General features: G+C 65.6%; 2 protein-coding genes across 17 annotated transcripts; one reads left to right on the top strand and one right to left on the bottom strand.

Annotated features, from left to right (window-relative positions):
- Positions 1-594: 594 nt before the first annotated feature.
- SNPH (syntaphilin) lies at positions 595-14,501 on the top strand. 16 transcript variants are annotated; one of them, XM_042800816.1, is made up of 7 exons: positions 595-668; positions 795-868; positions 1,471-1,474; positions 8,046-8,123; positions 8,922-9,122; positions 10,761-10,910; positions 11,556-14,501. In XM_042800816.1, the coding sequence occupies exons 4-7, from the start codon at positions 8,080-8,082 to the stop codon at positions 12,685-12,687; spliced, it is 1,527 nt and encodes a 508-aa protein (XP_042656750.1). In that variant the 5' UTR covers positions 595-668; positions 795-868; positions 1,471-1,474; positions 8,046-8,079; the 3' UTR covers positions 12,688-14,501. The 16 variants fall into 16 exon arrangements, with proteins under 16 accessions (XP_042656750.1, XP_042656742.1, XP_042656741.1 ...); XM_042800808.1 differs by having other exon boundaries at positions 597-668; positions 1,354-1,474; XM_042800807.1 differs by having other exon boundaries at positions 597-668; positions 1,316-1,474.
- SDCBP2 (syndecan binding protein 2) lies at positions 13,892-18,684 on the bottom strand. The gene is made up of 9 exons (XM_042800819.1): positions 18,201-18,684; positions 17,573-17,649; positions 17,384-17,468; positions 17,032-17,135; positions 16,717-16,869; positions 15,468-15,643; positions 15,229-15,400; positions 15,012-15,103; positions 13,892-14,895 (listed from the first exon to the last, which is right to left on the bottom strand). Exons 2-9 carry the CDS (start codon positions 17,624-17,626, stop codon positions 14,841-14,843), a joined length of 891 nt encoding a protein of 296 aa, XP_042656753.1. The 5' UTR covers positions 17,627-17,649; positions 18,201-18,684; the 3' UTR covers positions 13,892-14,840.
- Positions 18,685-19,546: the final 862 nt, after the last annotated feature.

Raw genomic sequence — 19,546 nt, 5'->3', positions numbered from 1 at the left:
CTGCCACCGGCTGGGCTCCGGGGTAGCGCAACGGGGCCGAAATATTCCTTTATTTATTTTACTTTAGGAAAGTGCGTCATTAATGAGGCGCACCGGTGTGGATTGGATTTAATTAGATGAAAATGAAGACGCTGGGGGGGTGGGGGGGTGGGGCGAGGGGGGGACGGGACGGGACGGACACTCCAAGGGCCGGGTGGCCGCAGCGCGGGGCTGCCCCGGCTCCCCCCCGCTCCTTCCTCCTCCTCCTCCTCCTCCTTCGGGGTTACGCGGGGAGAGGAACCGAGAGCGACCCGGCGCAGCCGGGGACCGCAAACGCCGGGGGCTTGCGGGGTTTTGTGTGTAGTTTTTTTGTTGGTTGTTTTTTTCTGGTTTGTTTTTTTTGGTGTTTTTTTTTTTTTTTGGTGGGATTGGGAGGGTGCTGCGCCCCGGCAGAGAGGCGTTGCCATAGAAACGGAGGGGAAACCCGGCGGGGGGGGGGGGGGAAGGAGGGGGGGGCACCCGCGCTGCCGCCGCTTTAAGAGCGCAGGGGAGGGAGGCAAATTACGCAGCTGCGAGGCTCATCCCTCCCTCCCTCCTCCCTCCCTCCCTCCCTCCCTCCATCCTTCCATCCTCCCTCCATCCCTCCGCGCTCCCCGGCCGCCCCGCCGCACCCATGGAGGCCGGCGCAGGTGATGGAGGGGGGGGGACACACACACATACACATCGGGGCGGGGGTCCGCGCACAGCACCGCGCCGCACCGCTCCGCGCCCCGCGTAGTCGCCGCTCACCTCCCGCTCTCTCCCCTCCCTGCTAGGTCGCTGAGCCCCCCCCCTCCCCGCCATCCACTCCCCCACCCCCCGCCCCGGACATCGGCGGGGCCCCGCGGAGGTGAGCGGGGCGTGCGGGGGGCGGGTGGGTGGGTTGTGCGTGGGGCGCCGTGACTCATCCCTTTCTGGCTGCAGGCTCGGGGGAGAAGGGGGGGACGGGATGGGGGACCCGCAGCGGGGTGGGGTGGGGGGGATCAGGGGGTGGTCCCCAGCGGGCAGGGGTTGCTTTTGGGGGGGGGGGGGGAAGGGGGGGTGTCACACATCGGGCCCATGGCACACCTGCATCGCATGCACCGGCCACGCGTCGCGCCCGCCCCAAACCTGCAGTGCACGCCAGCGGACCCGCAGCTGATGGGCCAGACTGCCCTCCCCCCCTCCCTTCTAGACACCCCCACCCCCCCCCACCCCCATTTGCACACACCTGGGACCCCCGTTACACGCACCCCGACCCGCATCGCATGCACCGGCCCCTCCCTGCATGCACCAGCCCCACATCTGCTCCTTGCAGCATCCAAACGTGTCTCCCGGCACCATGGGGCGTTGCAGGAGCCGGAGCTGCTGGGCAATTGAGATTTTATTATTTAATGGCTTAACGCTCCATCTCCGAGGGGATGCGGAACATCCACGAGCTGGTTGATGAGCCTTCCTTTTCTCTCCTCCCAGCAAGGTCAGTGCCGCTGCCTGGTTGTCGCACAGAAATCCGCTGCTGTGCATTTGTTGTGATTATAAAATACCAGCGCGCGCGCGCGTGTGTGTGTGTTTGTCCCCCCCTCCCCAGGCAGCGGGTGCATTTGTGCCGTGACCTTGTGCAAGAAGGGTGCAAATATCCTGATTTCTGGGGCTGCACAGGCCCCTGGCCCTGGGGAAGGGGGGGGGGGGGGGGGGGGGCGGGCAATGCCCATGCTCGCAGCTCGGCAGCGTCGCGGCGGGCTGAGATATTTGGCACGTTGGTGAAGTACGGCCGTTCCCGTGGTGCAGACACCCGGGGCTGATCCTCCGTCCCCCGTGACCGTCACCTTTGCCAGCCCTGGGTCAAGGTGGTTCTGGAGGTCGGGGTGGGGGGGGTGGAACCTGCTCCCACTACACCCAGGGCCACACGAAGGGGAGGAGTAGCTGTGGCTCTGGAAGCTGGATTTCCCTTCCATATTTTTGCCTCCTGATCCCGAAGGAGTGGGCTCTGCCTTCCGCTTAACCGGTCCTGAGCTCGGCTCCCCGGCAAAGCACCAGCGCAGGATGGGCTGCGGGGTGAAACCTCCCGGGTGTCCCCAGCCTTGGGCAAGACCGTGGGGTCTGCACCCCGGCCGTCCTGCTCCTACTCTCGGGGCAACTGCTGCTGCTACAGCATTTGTCACGGAGCGCTTTTCCCTTTGCCTCTGGAGGCCCCAGCAAGCGCCCAGCCCTGTTCCCTCAGGTCAGGCACCTTATTTTTAGCTAACGAGGCCCAGGAGTTGTCGCCTCCCCATTTGGTGCTGCAGCCAGGTCAGCTGGAAAAGTGATGAGCTGCATAACCCGACCTTTTCGAATGGTCTCTATTTTCCTGTAATCTCTGGGTGTCAACTCAGCATTTTATAACAAACAAGCGAATAAAAGGACATGCTCCCGTGTTTTGTTACGTGATACAACAACTCTTAGCAAAATTGATTTTTCTGGTGGCGTTGCATAAACATCCTGTGCTTTTTCTCCCTGCTCTTACCCCGAGCACTCTGCTCTGGCGTGAACTGGAGTATCTCCCTCTGTCCGGGACCCAGGCGAAGCTCTGCCTGCTTTGGGATGAGCTCATCTCAGAGTTTCCCAGCCCCTGGAGATAGCACAGCTCCTCTGAAAACTCCTGGGCAGGAGCAGAGCAGCTCCTGTCTCCCCCAAAAATCCCCCGTGGTGGAAGGAGGAGCGCAGACACGGTCACTGCTGTGTGCCAGGGAGCTGGTGTTTGCCTCCGGCAGCTTGGACGGTTCCCACGGCGCTGACCCCCCAGATCCTGCTCCTTCCCACCACCCCCCATCTGCCTCCCAGTCCCTTTTCAAACACAAACTCAGCCTGGCATCACCACTGTTCCGGGGACGCAGCGCTCTGTCCCAAATCAGGTTGCTGGTTGTTTGCCACGTTCAGCGCTTTGCTTATTTTTAGTGTGAGGGAAAAGCAGAGCCTGTGTCGGAAAGGCGGGGAGGTCTCCTCGGGAGCCCTTTTTGTTCCCCGGAAAAACGAAGCTGTGATTTCCCTCCCGCTGTTGCTCTCTGCTTTTAATCTTGTTAGTTCTGGAAGGCTGAAAATACAGGGAGGGACCCGCAGGGAAGGCGCCCGCCGGCGTGTGCCGGGTGCCGTTCTCCCGAGGTTTCTGCAGAATTGGTGAAGCTTCTCTTAGATGCTTGGGCTTGGTGCCACCATTGCAAAACGCTCCTAACACAGGATGCGTCGAGGAAAACAAGGAAATCCGGCAGCGAGCGGGCAGGGTGGTGGGAACCCCGACAAAAGAAGCAGTGAGCGAGGAATCCGGGGAAATGCGACGGCCGCTGGGCCCGGGACGGCTGCGCGCCGGGGGCTGGGGCTGCCAAACGGGGCCCATCTGTGCTTGCACCTTCCCGGTGTGTTCCCTGGGGGGCCGGGACGAGCAGCAGGTTCCTTCTGAGCCCTGCAGAAGTCGAGCGGAGAGAGAGAAGCCTCGAAGGCGGGAGCGAAACCCCCCGGAGGAAACAAGCACCCGAGGCTTCACCCAGCCGCTGGCGGGGGGGTCTCTCCAGGGGTCCCACAGCCCCGTGTCCCACGCAGGAAGCTTCTAGGAGGGGCGATACCTGCCCAGCCCCATCTCTCCGTTGCTGGCACGGCCGGGGGATCCGGTGTGGTGGTGGGGGGAAGCAGCGGCGTTTGAGCCGAAGAGGCCTCGCTGCGGGGCAGGAATCCCAAAATGATGTCTGAGCCGTTCTTCTTGGGGAAATCCTTCCCTGGGGCTGAGCCTCGGGGTGCTCTGCCGCTCGTCCCGCGTTGCATCGCCCTCGTGGTGTGGTCGGTGGGTCAGTGGTGCCCCGGGTCCCACTGGGGGAGCAGCCGGAGCCTCGTGGTGTCACCCGTCCCGGGGTGGTGGCAGCGTGGGGGGCTCTTGGCCCCAGGGGATGTGTCGAGGCTGAGCAACCTGTGCTGGCGGGGATGGGGCACGGGCTGGTGCCAGAGGCTCTTAGTGGTGCAGGTGTGGGGAGTGGCAGCGGGCTGAGCCCTGCGTGGGGCTGAGCCCTGCGTGGGGCTGAGCCCTCCGTGGGGCTGAGCCCTGTGTGGGGCTGAGCCCTGCTGACCACACAGAAAAGTGCTCGGTGCGTTACGGCACAACGTGCTGGCGGGTGGGGGGGGTCTCCCACTCCTCAGGGCAACAGGCTCTTGTGCCTGGCTGCACCCCATCCCACCCTGCGTGGGGTATCAGCTTTTCGTGCTGGAACTCCAGCTGTTTCCTTATCAAGCACCGTTGCTTTTATTTAGCATGAATCCCCAGCTCTAATTCTGTTGCACGGGATAAGCGCGACTTTATGCTGTTGTTTTGAAAAGAGTTGCCTTTCTGTTCCGCCGCGGGCCGGGCGGTTCGCAGGGAGTTTCGCTGTCGGCGGCTCCAGGAAAAGAGCGTTCGACCTCGCAACGGGCAGCGTCCATCCTCCCCGTCCCGTGAGCTGCGTTTTGGGGTGGTTTGCAAGGTGCTTGAAACACATCTGGGTGGTTTGCAGCGCGATCTCTGGATCGTCAGACCCCGGCCCGTACCAGCACCCCTGAGGTGCTGCGCTGAGCAGGGTCCCACTGGTGTGTCCCCCCCTCCCGGCACGGGGACAAGCCAGCACTCCCCAAATCACCCGAATCTTGCTCCCGTGTCTGCGCGCTCACACTGGCAGTTAGAATCTCTGTAGAATTGCAAGCCCGGGCTGCGCGACGGAGCTGGGACGGTGTGTCCCAGCACGGTAACGGTGCGGGATGAACTCTTGGGCTGGCGGGGGTCAGCGCTGGCAGTTTGTGTCGCTGGGGCTCGGCGCCGGTTTCTGATGCCAGGTCAGAGCTGCTCAGGGTCCCTCCTGTGCCGCAGACACATCCTCTCTTCTGGGGCACAAGCTGTTTTTGTCAGCCCTCTAAGGATCAACCCACAAGCAACAGATTCTACCGTGTTTATTCCGTGTTTCTCAAGACTTTCCCCACCTTCCTTATTCTGCAAAGATGAAAATAAGATGGAGGAAATCCCTTCCCCACACTGGCTCGTGAGACCTGGCTTCATCTCACCCACCCTTTGTGTGACTTGGGGTTTGCAGAGCAGAGCTGCTGGCAGTGGCGCGTTGTCCTCTGTCCCCGCGGGTTTCCTCTCCCACTGCTGAGGCTCCTGATGTTTGTTTTTGGGGGTTTGTCCCCGCGCGGGGCCGGCTGTGGGCAGCTCTGCTGGCCCCATCCCCGATGCTCCTGACACGGAGCAATGAGCCTGCCCGCCTCTGCCCCGGCTTGGCTTGCTTTTCCCCACCATGTTTTTATGGGATTTCTTCTTTTCTGCTTCCCCTCGCAGCTTTGCTCTGACTCCTGCCCCAAGCCCCATCTACCAGATAGTTTTTTAGATTTTAATGACCGGCTCTTGATTACTCCCCTGTGTTTCCTGACCCTCGCCATTGCCGTTATCTTCCTTGCTGGGGAGGCGTTTATTCATCTTTGACCGCTTTTCATTTCCTCTCCGTGTGTTTTTCCTAATGCCTAATCAATGAGCCACCGCGGCAGCGAGCTGAAGCCACCACAAGTGCCAGGAGTTTCAGGGGGGTGGGGGTCCCACGGGAGGGCAGGGGCAGCCCCCTCTCCAAAGCACCGGAGGAGCAGAGGTCTGCCTTGCTTCTCCCTTTCTGGCATTTCGAATGTGATAAGATAATCTTGGGTTTCCTCTTGCCTTCATGGCGAGGCTCCCTTGGCGCTATAGCTGCGCATCCTGGCCCATGATAGCAGTAATTTTGAGGGCAAATAAATAATTTCCTCTGCCTTTAGTCACCAAGTAGCCACGTACCATGTGGGAAGGTGTGTTTTCAGCTTTGGTGCTAAGTCTGCCCGGCCTGCCTGTCCTGGGCAGCCCATGGCCACGGTGAGGCTTTTGGGGAGACCGAAATGGGCCATTGAGTCTTTGGGCATCAAGGCCGTGACGATTTATTACCAGGGATTAAATTGAAGGTGCCCTGGGGCAGCCTGGCGAGGCAGAGCCGGTACCCGGGCTGCGAGGGGATGCGCAGCCCCTCGTGCTCATGAGACGGGGACCTGAGCGGGGTGCGGGAGGGTGCTCCCCCCTCCTCGGGATTTCGGTGCCCGCTGGCAGCCCTTGGCCAGGCTCCCCGCGGCAGCAGCACGGGGCTGCGCCGAGTTTCTCACCCCTTAAACCTGCCGGCACCGCGAGAGGCATCGAGCCTCAGCGTGGGCGCCAGGCGAGTCTGCAGCAGCGGGAGGAGGAGGAAGAGGAGGAACGGAGCTTGCCAGGCGCGAGGCCGAATCCAGGCTTCCCCATGGAGCCGTTCCTGGCTGCGGATGCTGGGGCGGGCGCTTGGGGTGCAGGATGGGGTGCTCGCAGGTAACTGCTGCGAACGGGGGAGAGCAGGAGGCAGCGGCGAGGCCGGGTACCGCCGGGGCTGCGTCGGGCCAGGGCACGGGGCTGCGAGAGGGCGAGGAATTAACCCCCGTGGCTGCAAATCTCTTGAAAGCCCTGCCTGGAGAGCAGGGAGGGCTGGCCCCGCCGCCACCGGAGCCCCCGGCTGTGCCGCAGGATGCTCCCGCCAGCGCCGGGGCCGCGCTCGGCTCTCTGGATGCTGATTCACGCTGCTGCATTAGCAAAGCCTGCAGCCGCCCGGCCGCGCACGCTGTCGGCTCGGGAGCGGTTATCTGGCAGGGCAGAGAGCTGCCTCCCCCCTTCCCAGGTCCTCCCCTGGGAAATCCATCCCGAGGAGGGGAGCAGCAGGACCCCCGGATCCTGGTGGCTGTGTCCCGGGGATGCTGGTACACCCCCCACTCCCCCCTCCCCGGTGTGGGGCACTGTGCCTGCGGGGTGGGGGGGCTCGCCGCGGCTGCGCATCTCCGGCTCCTCTGCTCCAGCTCTCTGGGCTTTTCCGTGTCCTGGTTTGGGATCAGGGAGCAGGAAATCCTGGGCAGAGGAGAGGCCTGGGCTGGCCGCTGTGGGCTTTGAGCATCACGCAGGAGGTAGCCTGGAAAAAAAACAGCCCTGGGGTGGCAGATGCGAAAGGCTGCCTCGGGGTGAGCTGGCTGTGCTCCCCCCTCCTCTCCTGCCTCCCCCCTCTCGTCCCACTCCTCGCGCTCCCCTGGACCGTGGCCGAGCAGCAGCACTTAGTGTTTCCAATCGACGATCAATTACCAGCTGGCTGGTCCCATCGCTCTGGGCTGGAGCTGCTGAAATCCGGGACAATACCGGCATCGTGAAGGGGCTCGGGGACGGGCAGGGATCCTGCGTGGGGCTGTCCCCGGCAGCCCGTGAGCGCGGCCGGGGCCGTGGGATGCTCGGCGGGATGGATGTGCTGAGCAGATGCCTCCCGTAGCTCCCCTCCGCTGCGGCAGGTCACATCCCTGCCCGTGCCCGAGGTGCTGCCTCCTCCTCCAGCAGATCCCACCGGCTGCTGCGAGCCTCTGGATCTGGCCTATTTATTTACAGGAAAAATGGTCCCTGTGTTTCCCAAGGGATTAGCTGCTGCTGCTGCTGCCGCATCGTGCAGGGCTTTGTGCGTCCTTACCTGATTTCACTGACTCCATTAAGAGCGAGCAGGCACCCAGCCTCCTGCGGGGACACCCCCCCTGCCCGGGTGGAGATTCGGTGAGGTCCAGGGCTGGGTGTCGGAGCCCTCGTCCCATCTCTGCCCTGAGTAATGCCACCACTGCCGGCACCCCGTGTCCTGGTGACAGACCTCCCTTCCCCGGCGGGGACGGGGACCTGGGGCCAGGGGAAAGCTTGTCCCATGTCTGGAGAACGGTGGAAAAGGGGCTTTAAACCATGGACGGGTACCTCTTCTGCTTCTGTTTTTCGTTAATACATTAAGAAAACCCTCGCCCTGTGCTGACGGCATGCCTTGCCAGGGCAGGACCGTGGGCACGCAGCATCCCGGCGGGGAGCCCAGCCCAGATGTGCAGGGGATGCAGCGCACATCTGTCCCAGTCCGGCTGGCCCCAGGGTCTAAACTGATGCCCAGGCTCACCCCGGCGCCGGGGCCGTTTCCCTGCCTTCACCTCCCCTCTCTGTTGCGTTTCCCCCGCAGTTCCCCCGCGCCCAGGACCCGCGGCACCGCGGCCATGTCTCTGCCGGGGAGCAGACGCTCGTCCACCGGATCACGAAGGTGAATATGCTTTGACCCCCCCGGGACCGGGCACCGGAGCCTGCCCGGCGCTCCTCCTGGCTGGCAGCAGGGGAGGGAACAATCCCCACCTGCCCCCCCGAGCTGCCACTTCACACCACGAACCGCGCCCCCCCCCCCCCCCAGCCAAGCCTGGCTTTTGGGGGGGGGGGGCAGGAGGGGATGTTGCACATTGCTGCCCACTGCACAGCACTTCCCCGTCCGTGCATGCAGCCCCCCGAGCGCTGCACCCCCCCCGTCCCCCCCCCTCTGTCCGTCTCTGCTGCAGCCGGGACCAACCCCTCTGTCTGTCCGGGCAAAGGCAGGCAGTGGCAGAGGGCCCCGGGTTTGGGGTGGTGAAACTGGGAGGTGTGTTAGCCCTTGAAAAGCCTCTCCGTGAGCTGCAGTGATAAATAGCCAGAGGGAAAAAAAAAAAAAAAAAAAAAAAAAGCATTTATTCCCTTCCAAATATCTCCATGACCTGGGCTGCGGTTATTTAGGCACTGACTGCCACCGGCAGCCCGGGCAGAGAGAAAAGGCAGATCTGCCCACGCGCAGGGGCTGCCCTGGCACCTCGAGCTCTGCCAAGGCCATGCTCCCAAGGGGCTCCCGGTGCTCGGGGTGCAGGGATGCCATGCCAGCATCCGGGGGATGCCACGCTGAGGGGGGAGCGAGTGGGCAGCCCCCCCCCCCCCCCGCCCCAGCCCTGCCTTTGTGCCCGTCGCCGTGTGCGTGCCATTTTGATCCCTGCTGTTTGTTTTGTCCTTTTGTCTTGTGTGTTCTCGGTGTGGTGGTTGGCAGTCGCGGGGTTTATGGACGGAGTGGCTTTGCCTCCTTCTTTAAGTCTTCAGCGCCCTCAGCCACTCGGCCTGAGACACAGCCTCTTCTCCCTGCCTCCAGGCGCCCCTCGCCCCCCGGGAGGGACACCTACGGCACCTCCTCGCTGAGCAGCAGCAGCAATTCTGGCTCCTGCAAGGGCAGCGACAGCAGCCCCACCCCAAGGTAACCCACCACCCGTGGCCCCAGGGCGGCTGCTGGGTGCCCCCAGGCAAGGGGGGGGGAGCAGAGCAGCACCTGTGCTGCCAGTGCCGGTGCCCGGCGGGGACAGGAGCGCAGGGGCTGGTGGAGCGAGGCTGTGAGCTTGGGGGAGCCGGCAGAGCCGCTGGTGTGTCTCACAAAGACCCCCACCATCCTCCTCCAAACCTCTCCGCCACCTTTGTCGTGTCTTCTCCCCCCACCCCCACCCCACCTCGCCCCGCCTGCCAGCCGGGCGCCCCATCCCCTTCCCCTCCATCCTGCCGTGGCTGTGGCTTGCACGCTGCACGCGTCCCTCCCGCCGCTCCTGCGCCCCGAGGGGCACCCCGGGTCCCTCAGGACCAAAGGCAAAGTGGACGGGATGACCTTCCTTTCCAACCCCTCGCGCTGCCCGGCCGAGAGCTGGCCAGAACTGGCAGCAGCCCGGCTTCTCAGCGGGGAGCTTGGGGCACAAACAGCCGGGCGCCGAGCTGCAGGACGGGCACCGGCCCCGTGGGCCAGTGGTTTGGGCTGCTGGTGCGCTGCTGCTGCTGCAGGGAGCAAGGCTTGTCCCCAGGCTGGGCTGCTCCCGCCTGTCCCCGGCCACCTTCCAGCTCCCGGAGGTGGCATCAAATCTGGGAGGACAAGAGGGTTAATGTGGTGACCAGAGCCGGTGCCCGCCGCAGGCGGGAGCGGTGGCCGTCCCGTTGCCGTGGGGTTTTGCAAGGCCACGGTCCTGCTTGGCTGCTCCTAAGGCAAAGCTTCTGTCTCCAGCTGAGGCTGCCACCACGCTTGGGGAGGGGTTTGGGCTGCCCCGCTGCTGTGAATAGGGGGCACCCAGCACCCTGCTGTGATGCTCAGGGGGTTGGGTCCACCCTGCTGCAACTCTCAGGGGTTTGGGTCCACTCTGATGTGACGCTCAGGGGTTTGGGTCCACCCTGCTGTGATGCTCAGGGGTTTGGGTCCACCCTGATGTGACGCTCAGGGGTTTGGGTCCACCCTGATGTGACGCTCAGGGGTTTGGGTCCACCCTGATGTGATGCTCAGGGGGTTGGGTCCACCCTGCTGCGATGCTGGAGTGTCTCGTGCTGCGTGCAGTTCTCTAGGTGTCCCAGCCCGGACAAGCAGCCCCAGCCCTGGCCAGCCTTTGATCTCCACGTTGCCCTGGGCTTTGGGCCAGAGACATCACCTCATCCGCTCCAGTAACGGCACGAGGAGGGTCCAGACGTGCCGCTGGCCCAACCTGGAGCGATGCTGGATGCCCCGGCTCCCTCTCCCCGGGCAGGACAGCCGCCACCTGCTCCATCCCGAGCCCCCCCCAATTACGCATCCCACGCCCACCTCTGAGGGGGCTGGTCCCACCCTGGGGTCTCCATCCGCGTCAGTCATTCCCCAAAAAGCTCGCTCTGGCCTCACGGAGACCTCGGTGCCCGCCTGCTCCCGGCTCTGCTCGTGCACCCGGCGAAACCGGCAGCTCTGCGGAGGGTTCCGCGGACAGCACCCTGAGACACCCGCCCCTCCCGCCCACAGGGCTCCTGTGGGGCTGCACCCCCCCGCACCTCGAGAGCAGGCGTCTCCCGTGGGGCCCCTGCGCCGAGCAGGTGGGTGACGTCTGTGTCCCCGCAGGCGCTCGGCCAAGTACAACCTCTGCAGCGACAACCATGGGATAAAGCCGCCGACGCCGGAGCAGTACCTGACCCCCCTGCAGCAGAAGGAGGTTTGCATCAGGCACCTGAAAGCTCGCCTGAAGGACACGCAGGAGCGGCTGCAGGACAGGTAAGGGTGGGAGCAGCGGGCACAGCCCCCTCCCTGGCACGGGAGCCACCGGGAACGGTCCTGGCACCGGCCACGGCCACCGCAGCGGCAGCTCCTCTGGGGGACTGGTCCTTCGGGGGGCTCTCGGATCTCAGCCCTGTGTCTTGTCCTCGGGCTTGTGCCCAGGCTCCGGGTTCCCGGCTTTGCAGCGCCGTTGCAGGCACGTGGGCGTCTGGCAGAGCCGCCCATCCAGCCAGGGAGCCGCGGATTCGGGGGCCGCAGAGCCCGTACGTCCCGCCTGCCCTGGCCGTGCTCTCCCCTGCACCCCCCGTTAAATCTCGGCCACGCTTTTTCTGAATTTCAGCGTCAGAGGGTGGCTAATCCCCATCTGCTCCTCTCAGGCTTAGGCACGTCCTCTCCGGCGTGCCAGCTGCCACGCGCCCGCCTGGGGCACCCGCCTGTCCCCACACAGCCCTTGGGGACCTTGGGGTCTGCATCCCCTCCGGGAGAGGGCTGAGCATCGCTGCCCAGGGTCCCCGAGCCGCTGGATCCATCCCTGGGTCCCAGTCGCGAGCGTTACTGGGGGGGATCTGGCTCCGACTCGGGGCCGGGGCTGGTCCCGCAGCCCCCTCAGCGCCGCGGCGGTGCCCTCCCCGTCTCTCGCAGGGATGCTGAGATCGAGGACCTGAAGACGCAGCTGTCGCGGATGCAGGAGGACTGGATCGAGGAGGAGTGCCATCGCGTGGAGGCCCAGCTGGCGCTGAAGGAGGCCCGCAAGGAGATCAAGCAGCTGAAGCAGGTCATCGACACGGTGAAGAACAACCTGCTGGAGAAGGACAAGGGGCTCCAGAAGTATTTCGTGGACATCAACATCCAGAACAAGAAGCTGGAGACGCTGCTGCACAGCATGGAGGTGGCGCAGAACGGGGCGCTGAAGGAGGAGGGGGCCGGCGAGTCGGCCGGGGGGTCCCCAGCCCGATCCCTCACCCGCAGCTCCACCTACACCAAGCTGAGCGACCAAGGGGCCGGGGACCGCAACGTGGGGGGCTCGCAGACCATCTCGCTGGACGAGGGGGCCGACAGCGGCTTCGCCGGGGGGGAGGAGGCTCCCGGCCACACGGACCCGCTGGACGGGGGGGGCGAGCCCGGCGGCCGCCTGCCCCCCAGCTCCACCTACGAGAAGCTGCTGGGGCTGCGGGGCGGCGTGGAAGCCGGGGTGCAGGCCAGCTGCATGCAGGAGCGGGCCATCCAGACGGACTTCGTGCCCTGCCAGCCCGACCTGGACACCATCTTGGAGAAGGTGATGAAATCCCAGGCTTGCAGCTTGGGCAGCCCCACCTCGGCTTGGGTCTCCGAAATGGAAGACGTGATGCCCGGCCCCGAGTTCTCCAACCCCGCCGGGGCCACGGACCTGCTGGCGGCCGAGCCCGACGCGCTGACGGCGGGTGCCGGGGCCGAAGGGGTTGCCCCCCGTAACCCGACGGTGCGGCAGCCCCCCAGCGCCAACCCCTCCGTGGCCATCGCCTGCGCGGCCGACGAGGAGACGGCGGAGGTGACCGGCTGCGAGGCCGCCCCTTCCAAGAGCTACTGGAGCCGGCATTTCATCGTGGATCTGCTGGCCGTGGTGGTGCCGGCCGTGCCCACCGTGGCCTGGCTGTGCCGCTCGCAGCGCCGGCAAGGCCAACCCATCTACAACATCAGCTCGCTGCTGCGGGGCTGCTGCACCGTGGCCCTCCATTCCATCCGCAGGATGGGCTGTCGCCCCGTCGCCAGCCCCGGGGGCAGCACCCAGCCCTGACACCCGCCTCACACCCCCCCTCAGCCCCCCCAGCAGCCCCCCCCCCAGTACCACCAGCTCCCCCCGCACAGACCCGACCGCCTGATTGTAAAGCCCCGGCGTGTCCCCGCTCTCCCACGGGGGCTGGGAGGGGGGGGGGGTGGGGGGAGTGATGGTGTCTTTTTGTCGGTTCTGGGGCTGGGGGGGTGTGGGAAGGGGCCACGGGGATGCATCAGGCTGTGTTGCCTTCCCCCCCCCCCAAAAATCTCCTTTTTCCTGGAGGAGGGAAAGGACCGGTGCTGGAAGAGAGGGGGCCAAGCGGTGGTGCAGGATGTGGCCCCCAAGCATCACGCTGCAACTCACCCCCGCCCCCCCCCCCCCCCCAATGGGCACCTGGGGCTGCTGGGTGGGGGGGTACAGGGCTGCACCCCCCCGGGCAGGCTCTCCTTTGGGTTGTCTTTGCCCCGCCGCGGGCAGGCAATGGCGAGGAGCCTCCTGGCAGTGGGAAGAGCTGGGGGTTTGGGGGGGGGGGGGGGTGTCGCAGCAGGAACACACCCCCCCCCACGCCCCCCCCCCCCCCCCCCCATCAGGAGCATTTCTTGCTCCAGGTGCAGCAACGTTTGGCTGCAGCGGGGAATGATATGGGGACACACCCCCCCCCCTCTCCCTGGGATGCGGGGACCAGCTCTGGAGCGGTTTGGGGGGGCAGCAGGGGCCCGTGGGGCACCTCCCCCCCGGTGCTGCCCCGCTTCAGTGTCCGTCCCCCTCCCCGCACCGGGACCCGACCGGGCTGGGGCTCCGGTATCACCGAGCAAGGCCGAGCAGCCCCGGGAGGAGCCTCCATCCCTCCCTCCCTTTGCTTTGCACTATATTCAATTTTTTTTTTTTTTTTTTTTTTTTTTGGTACAGCCTGTAGCCTTCTGGTTGGGGCGGGGGGGGTGCTGAGGTGGCGGCAACTCAGTGACCGGTGGGGACACACACACACACCCCCCCTGACTCTGGCCACAGTGGAGCGGGATGGGGTTTTGGCAGCGGCGGTGCCGGTGATCCCCTTCCCTGGGCTGGAGCTGGGGGGCTGCCGGTGCCGGGGGGGGGGGGGCAGCGAGGGGGTGCGGGCAGGGCTTTACCTGCCCCAGCCCAGCCAAATCCCCTCTTTGCTAGCGGCCTCCAGGAAAAAAAAAAAAAAAAAAAAAGGCAAAAAAAAAAAAGGCAAAAAAAAAGCGCCTTTTTTTTTTAATTTTTATTTTATTTATTTATTTGAAAAGCAAAGACAGCAAGGATTGCTCAGCGGGGGCTGGCGAGGCGTGAGACTCGGGGCTCCCCCGGGCGCGCCGTGCTCCCACCCCCATGAATGTCTGTGGCTTCTTCGTGACTTGAACTAACAGTGTTTTCCCCCCCCCCACTCCCCAAACCCCACTCCACCACCCGTGGGTGCTGCCGGTGGGGTGCCCCGGGAGCCGGGATCCACCGGTGCGGGCACACGCCGTGTCCCCCGGCCGGGGCGCGGGGCAGCGGCAGCCGCTGGTGAAATATTTGGGGAGAAAAGGTGGCAAAGCAGCCGGGGCGGCTGATGTAAGCGGAGCTAGGATATACGCCTCTTGTGCAATGTATTTGTGGATCTGTGTACACGTCTGTTAGACTATCCAAAGCTTTGCCAAGAAATAAATGTAACGATTATATTTGAAAGACAAATCTATATAATATATTTTTTAAAATACAGAACTGAAAAAGCTGTAACAACACCTTCCCCCCCCCCCCCCCCCCCCCTTTTTCTTGTTTCCCCTGTCCTGTACTCGCTGTCTGTGGTGGATGTAATAAACGTCGCTGGGTCCGTGTCTGCTTTGGCTGGAGCCAGCCTTTGGCGTCTGCCCCGAGGGGGGGGACACGGGGACCCCAGGACAGGGGGAGGCATGTGCCCCGTCCCTGCTGATGAGGGGGAGAGGACACCCCAAGGGCAGCGGTTCCCCCGCGCCGCCCAGCAGCCCCCGGCCTCTGCGGGGAGGAGGGAGTTTTGGTGCAAAAAAAAGCTTCTTTTGGGGATGCTGCAGGGGTACCTTCAGCAGCCCCCGGCCTCTGCGGGGAGGAGGGAGTTTTGGTGCTGAAAAAGCTTCTTTTGGGGATGCCCCTCCGAGTTTCCAGTGCCAGCCCCCCGCCTCGGGACGGCAGCGGCCGCGTCAGAGGTCGGGGATGGAGTGGTCCATGGCCGATTTCACCAGCCCTGCCGAGAGCCTGGGCACGGGGATGGGTGCTCAGTGGGGGGAGCCCACGGGGCCCCTCAGGGGGTCCCGTGGGGTCCCCAGCAGGGGTGTGTGGGGGGTGTGGGGTGGGCCCTGCGGCCGTCTCACCGTTTGACCATGTGCTCGTAGATCACGGTGGGGATGATGGTCAGCGTGACCACGTTCCCGGCCCCCGCCAGCACCTCCGTGAGCTGCTTATCCTGCGGGAGAGAGCGGCTGGGTCCCGGGGGGTGCCCAGTGTTTCCTCCCGGCTCCCCGGGGTCGGATCCTGGGCACCCCCCCGGGGGGGTTGCGATTCGCACCGCGGGTCGCGCAGAGCCCCCACCTTCATGCCGATGACGTTCTGGCCGTTCACCTCGCAGATGCAGTGGTGGGTGAGGAGGCCGTTGCGGGCGGCAGAGCCGTCCTTGGCCAGCGACACGATTTTCCCCTTCTTGACCACGACGCCGATGTGGCCGGTGCTGTCCTTGTGCAGGGTGACGGTGCGCTGGAAAGGTCTGCGGGGAGAGCGGGGTCAGCGCCGGCGCCGGCCCCGCCGCCGGCGTCTCCCGCCCGCCCGCTCACCTGTCCCGCACCACCATGACGATTTTCTCCGGGGACGCCTTCTTCAGCGCCCGCTGCGCCTTGTCGCTGCTCCAGCCCGCGCAGTTCTTGCCGTCGATCTGCAGGATCTGGTCACCGAAGCGCAGCCCCACCAGCGCCGCCGGTGAGTTGGCCTTCACCAGCTGCACGAAGATGCCCTGGGGAGACGGCGGGGAGCGATGGCACGGGGCCGGCGAGGGGGCTCGGTGGCCACGCCGCGCCGTGCCGCTCCCTGGCGTGCTGTGCCGTTTAATGCCACGCGCTGCCACGCCATGAGGCACCGTGCCACGTCACGCTGCGCCCTGCTATGTCATACCATGCTGCGCCGTGCCCTGCCACAGTGCACTACGCCGTGCCGTGCCACACCGTGCCGTGCCATGGTGCAGCATGCCGTGCCGTGCCACACCATGCCGTGCCATGCCGCACCACGCCATGCCTGTGCCGTGCCATACCACACCATGCTGTGCCATGGTGCAGCACGCCGTGCCTGTGCCATGCCATGCCACACCGTGCCATGCTGTGGTGCACCATGCCGAGCCGTGCCACACCATGCTGTGCCATAGTGCACCACACCGTGCCGTGCCATGCCACACCGTGCTGTGCCGTGGTGCACCACGCCATGCCTGTGCCGTGCCATACCACACCATGCCGTGGTGCACCACACCGTGCCATGCCATGCCATGCCATGCCATGCCACACCATGCTGTGGTGCACCACGCTGTGCCTGTGCCGTGCCATGCCATGCCACACTGTGCCATGCCATAGTGCACCACGCTGTGCCTGTGCTGTGCCATGCCACACCATGCTGTGGTGCACCACGCTGTGCCTGTGCCGTGCCATGCCATGCCACACTGTGCCATGCCATAGTGCACCACGCTGTGCCTGTGCTGTGCCATGCCACACCATGCTGTGGTGCACCACGCTGTGCCTGTGCCGTGCCATGCCATGCCACACTGTGCCATGCCATAGTGCACCACGCTGTGCCTGTGCCATGCCATGCCACACCATGCTGTGGTGCACCACGCTGTGCCTGTGCCTGTGCCATGCCACACTGTGCCATGCCATGGTGCACCATGCCATGCCATGCCACACCGTGGTGCACCACGCTGTGCCATACTACACCGTGCCGTGCCGTGGCGCGCCGTGCTGTGCCGTGCCTTAGTGCACCACACTGTGCCGTGCCACACTGTGCCCCGCCGCGTACAGCCCCGCGCCAGCCCACCCCCCTCACCTGGTCGACGTTTTTCAGCTGCAGCCCCGTCTTGCCCCTCTCGTCCTTGCAGAGGTGAATCTCCCGCACCCCCGGCTTGATCTCTGCCCGGCGCAGCCCCGCGTTGTTCCCACTCAAGGGGGCAACCGGGGGGGGCCCGCTGGGGGTCAGTGCCTGTGATGGAGCCGGGGATCAGTGGGACTGCTCGGGCCGCGGGGCCCTGCACACATCAGCCCTTGGGGAAGGGGGGGGATGCTGTATCCCTTCCCCGGGCAGGATGCGGCCCCGGGGGGACCCCGCGCTGGGCAGGCGGGAGCCGCCAGCCCGGACACCTACGGTGCTGCTTTCGGGGAGCAGGTTCTTCTGGATCTCTGCGCTGGAGAGAGCAAGCCCCATGTAGTTCTCCAGCTCGGCCAGGTTGGGGTACAGCACGGGCGGCGCTGGGGGACACACCGAGGGCGGCCTCAGCTCCTGGGGGTCCCCAACCCACGGCCTTTGCCTCCCCCCCGCCAGGACAACAGGCCAGCGGAAAGAAACCCCCAAATCCTGTCCCCTACCCACGCGCCAAGCTGTGGGGGTTCTCAGCTGAACCCCCCTCCCTGCATGGTGAGCATCGCTGTCCCCCCCCCACCCCGGCCCCCCCCCAGCCCTCCCCAGCAGCCCCTGCACAGGGGGAGCCCATCGCAACCTGCGCCACTGGTGCCCGAGACGAGCTTTGGCTTCTCCGTGACCACCGTCGTGGGGGGGGTCCTCACCCCAGCGGCTGCCTGCGCCTGCCAAGAGATGGGGTTCACTCGAGGCTGTGCCCCCCCCAGCCCCTGGGGACCCTCCAAAGGCAGGAAACCCCCCCCCATAACACTGCTGCGCTGACACTGACCTGCAAGATCTGGTGGCCCTTCATGTCCTCCAAGGAGGGGTAGAGCGTTGCCATCGCTGCTGCTGTCGCTGCCGTGCCTGGGGACGGGGCGGTCCAGGGGTGGGGTGCCTCTCCCCCAGCATCCCTCCCAGCCCGTGTGCTGGGCTGTCACCCCAGGGCCTCCGGTGTGACTCACACGGTGTCACCCAGTGTCACCGGGGCCACCGCCTCCGCCACTTCCCGGCAGCTGGGACACGGGCACCCCGGGGCATCGCTCGGCTCGGGGGGGTCCCGCTCCCCATGTCCTCCTGCCCCGTGGGGCCATTCCAGCATCACCCAGACACAGGAGCTGGATGTCCCATGGGAGCAGCCCCTCCGACTGCCCCTTATAACCCCCCCCCGCGCACCCCCCCACCAGTCCTCTCTGCCCCCCCCAAAGCGCCTCACGCTGTGCCCACGGCAAGGCTGTGCCACCCAGCCCTGCCCCACGGCATCGTGTGCCCCAAAACGCATCGTCCAAAACTCGGAGCGTAGGGGTCAAATCCAGACCCAGCTCCGAGCTCCACGAGAACCAGGCAGGATCCCACACGTAGCCCATCCCCGGACGGGTGAAACCCCCAAAGCCCGACCCCAGCACCCTTGGACTCACCTGCCAACAGCTCCCGGCTCCCTTTGACACCCTCTGCCCTGCCCCGGGCTTATATATCCGTGCCCAGCCCAGGGAGGGGCCAGCAGCCTCAGCTGACCATCACCCCTGCCAGGTAGGGCACAGGTGAGGAAGAGGAAGATGAAGCCAAAGCCACACAGGGCTCTGGCACCGCAGGGATGGGGACAGGGATTGGGATGGCTTTTTGGTGGGTTCTGGCATCCTGGGGGAGCAGGGATGGGGCTGTGCCCCCCCCACCACCACCACCAGCCACCATGGTGGTGGTGGCCCCCTTGTCCCACTCCATCACCACTCTGGCTGGCACCCGCACACGGCTTGGCCCCACCGCAGCCCTTATGTCCCAGCCCGGGGATGGAAGGTGCTGCCGGTGGGGGGGGGGGGGTGAAATGGGGTGCCCCACTGTGAGCAGCCCTGCGTGGGTGGGCTGGCTCCCGCCGACACCCCGCCGCCCGGGCACGTGGGGCTGACGCGGCCGTGAGCGGGATGCCGTGTCCCGCACCCACCCGGCCCCCGTCACGGGTGGCCCCGGGGCGCACGTCAGGCGTTGACGGCCCCGTGGGGCGGCAAAACCGAGCGAACGCGGAGCTCGCCTGAGTCAGGGCGCGGGGCCGACACGGGCATCCCGCGGGATCCAGCCTCCCAGCGCCGGGGATGCCACCCGTGTCCCCAAGGACTGGGCAGCGGCGGGCACCCAGCCGAGCCTGGAGCCGGTGGCACCATCCCAGGACTGCGCCGGCACGGGGCCAGCCCCACCACGGAGCAGCAGCCGGGCACGTCCCAGCTCCCCGCGCCTCCGCTCCTGCGTGCCAGGCTGGGAGGAAGCATTTTATTTACTGGTGTTATTTTTAGCCCGACGGTGCCCGGCTGCCTCTCAGGCCGAGAGCAGCTCAACCGCTGATAAACACAACCAGGGGGCAGGGAGACATCCTCCAGAGAAGGATGGTTCCCGGGGTGGAGGGGGGGGGGTCTGTGCCTGCCCCAAAACCCTCATCCCTGCCAAACCGGAGAGGGAAGGACCCACACCCCACCCGCGCTTGTGGGTGCTGTGGGAGCTGCCGTGGGGGGGGGGCTGCGTGCTGAGGGTGGCGGGGGACACGCAGCCGCTGGCCCCCAGGGCACCGGGCTCCCCCCCCAGCCCTGGCTCGTCTCCAGCCAGAAGCCGTGGCACCACCGCCTGGCACCGGTTAATAATTAAAAGCAAAAAGCCTTGGGAGGAAGAGAAACCCGAGCTCGCCTTAAGTTTCCACCTAGAAGCGGCCGCAGCGAAAGGCAGAGTGGGGTGCCGGCGCCCCAGCAGCTCCCCGTTCTGCTTAATTGAGTTGCAATTA

This window comes from Tyto alba, unplaced genomic scaffold (genome assembly GCF_018691265.1).
Source record: "Tyto alba isolate M040663 unplaced genomic scaffold, T.alba_DEE_v4.0 Super-Scaffold_33, whole genome shotgun sequence".
In the NCBI taxonomy this organism is placed as follows: Eukaryota; Metazoa; Chordata; class Aves; order Strigiformes; family Tytonidae; genus Tyto; species Tyto alba.
The sequence above is the reverse complement of the archived record's forward strand: the minus strand, read 5'-3'. Positions and strand labels throughout refer to the sequence as shown.

Bases quoted from the DNA above. Each gene is read 5' to 3' on its own strand.
- SNPH (XM_042800804.1), top strand. From the start codon at position 6,039: ATGAGACGGGGACCTGAGCGGGGTGCGGGAGGGTGCTCCCCCCTCCTC. The intron at 6,359-8,045 runs GTAACTGCTGCG...TTTCCCCCGCAG, and splicing joins GCAGGATGGGGTGCTCGCAG to TTCCCCCGCGCCCAGGACCC. The intron at 8,124-8,921 runs GTGAATATGCTT...GGTGGTTGGCAG, and splicing joins TCGTCCACCGGATCACGAAG to TCGCGGGGTTTATGGACGGA.
- SDCBP2 (XM_042800819.1), bottom strand. From the start codon at position 17,626: ATGGCAACGCTCTACCCCTCCTTGGAGGACATGAAGGGCCACCAGATC. The intron at 17,136-17,383 runs GTTGCGATGGGC...TGTGTCCCCCAG, and splicing joins CTCGGGCACCAGTGGCGCAG to CGCCGCCCGTGCTGTACCCC. The intron at 15,104-15,228 runs GTGGGGGCTCTG...TCTCTCCCGCAG, and splicing joins AGAACGTCATCGGCATGAAG to GATAAGCAGCTCACGGAGGT.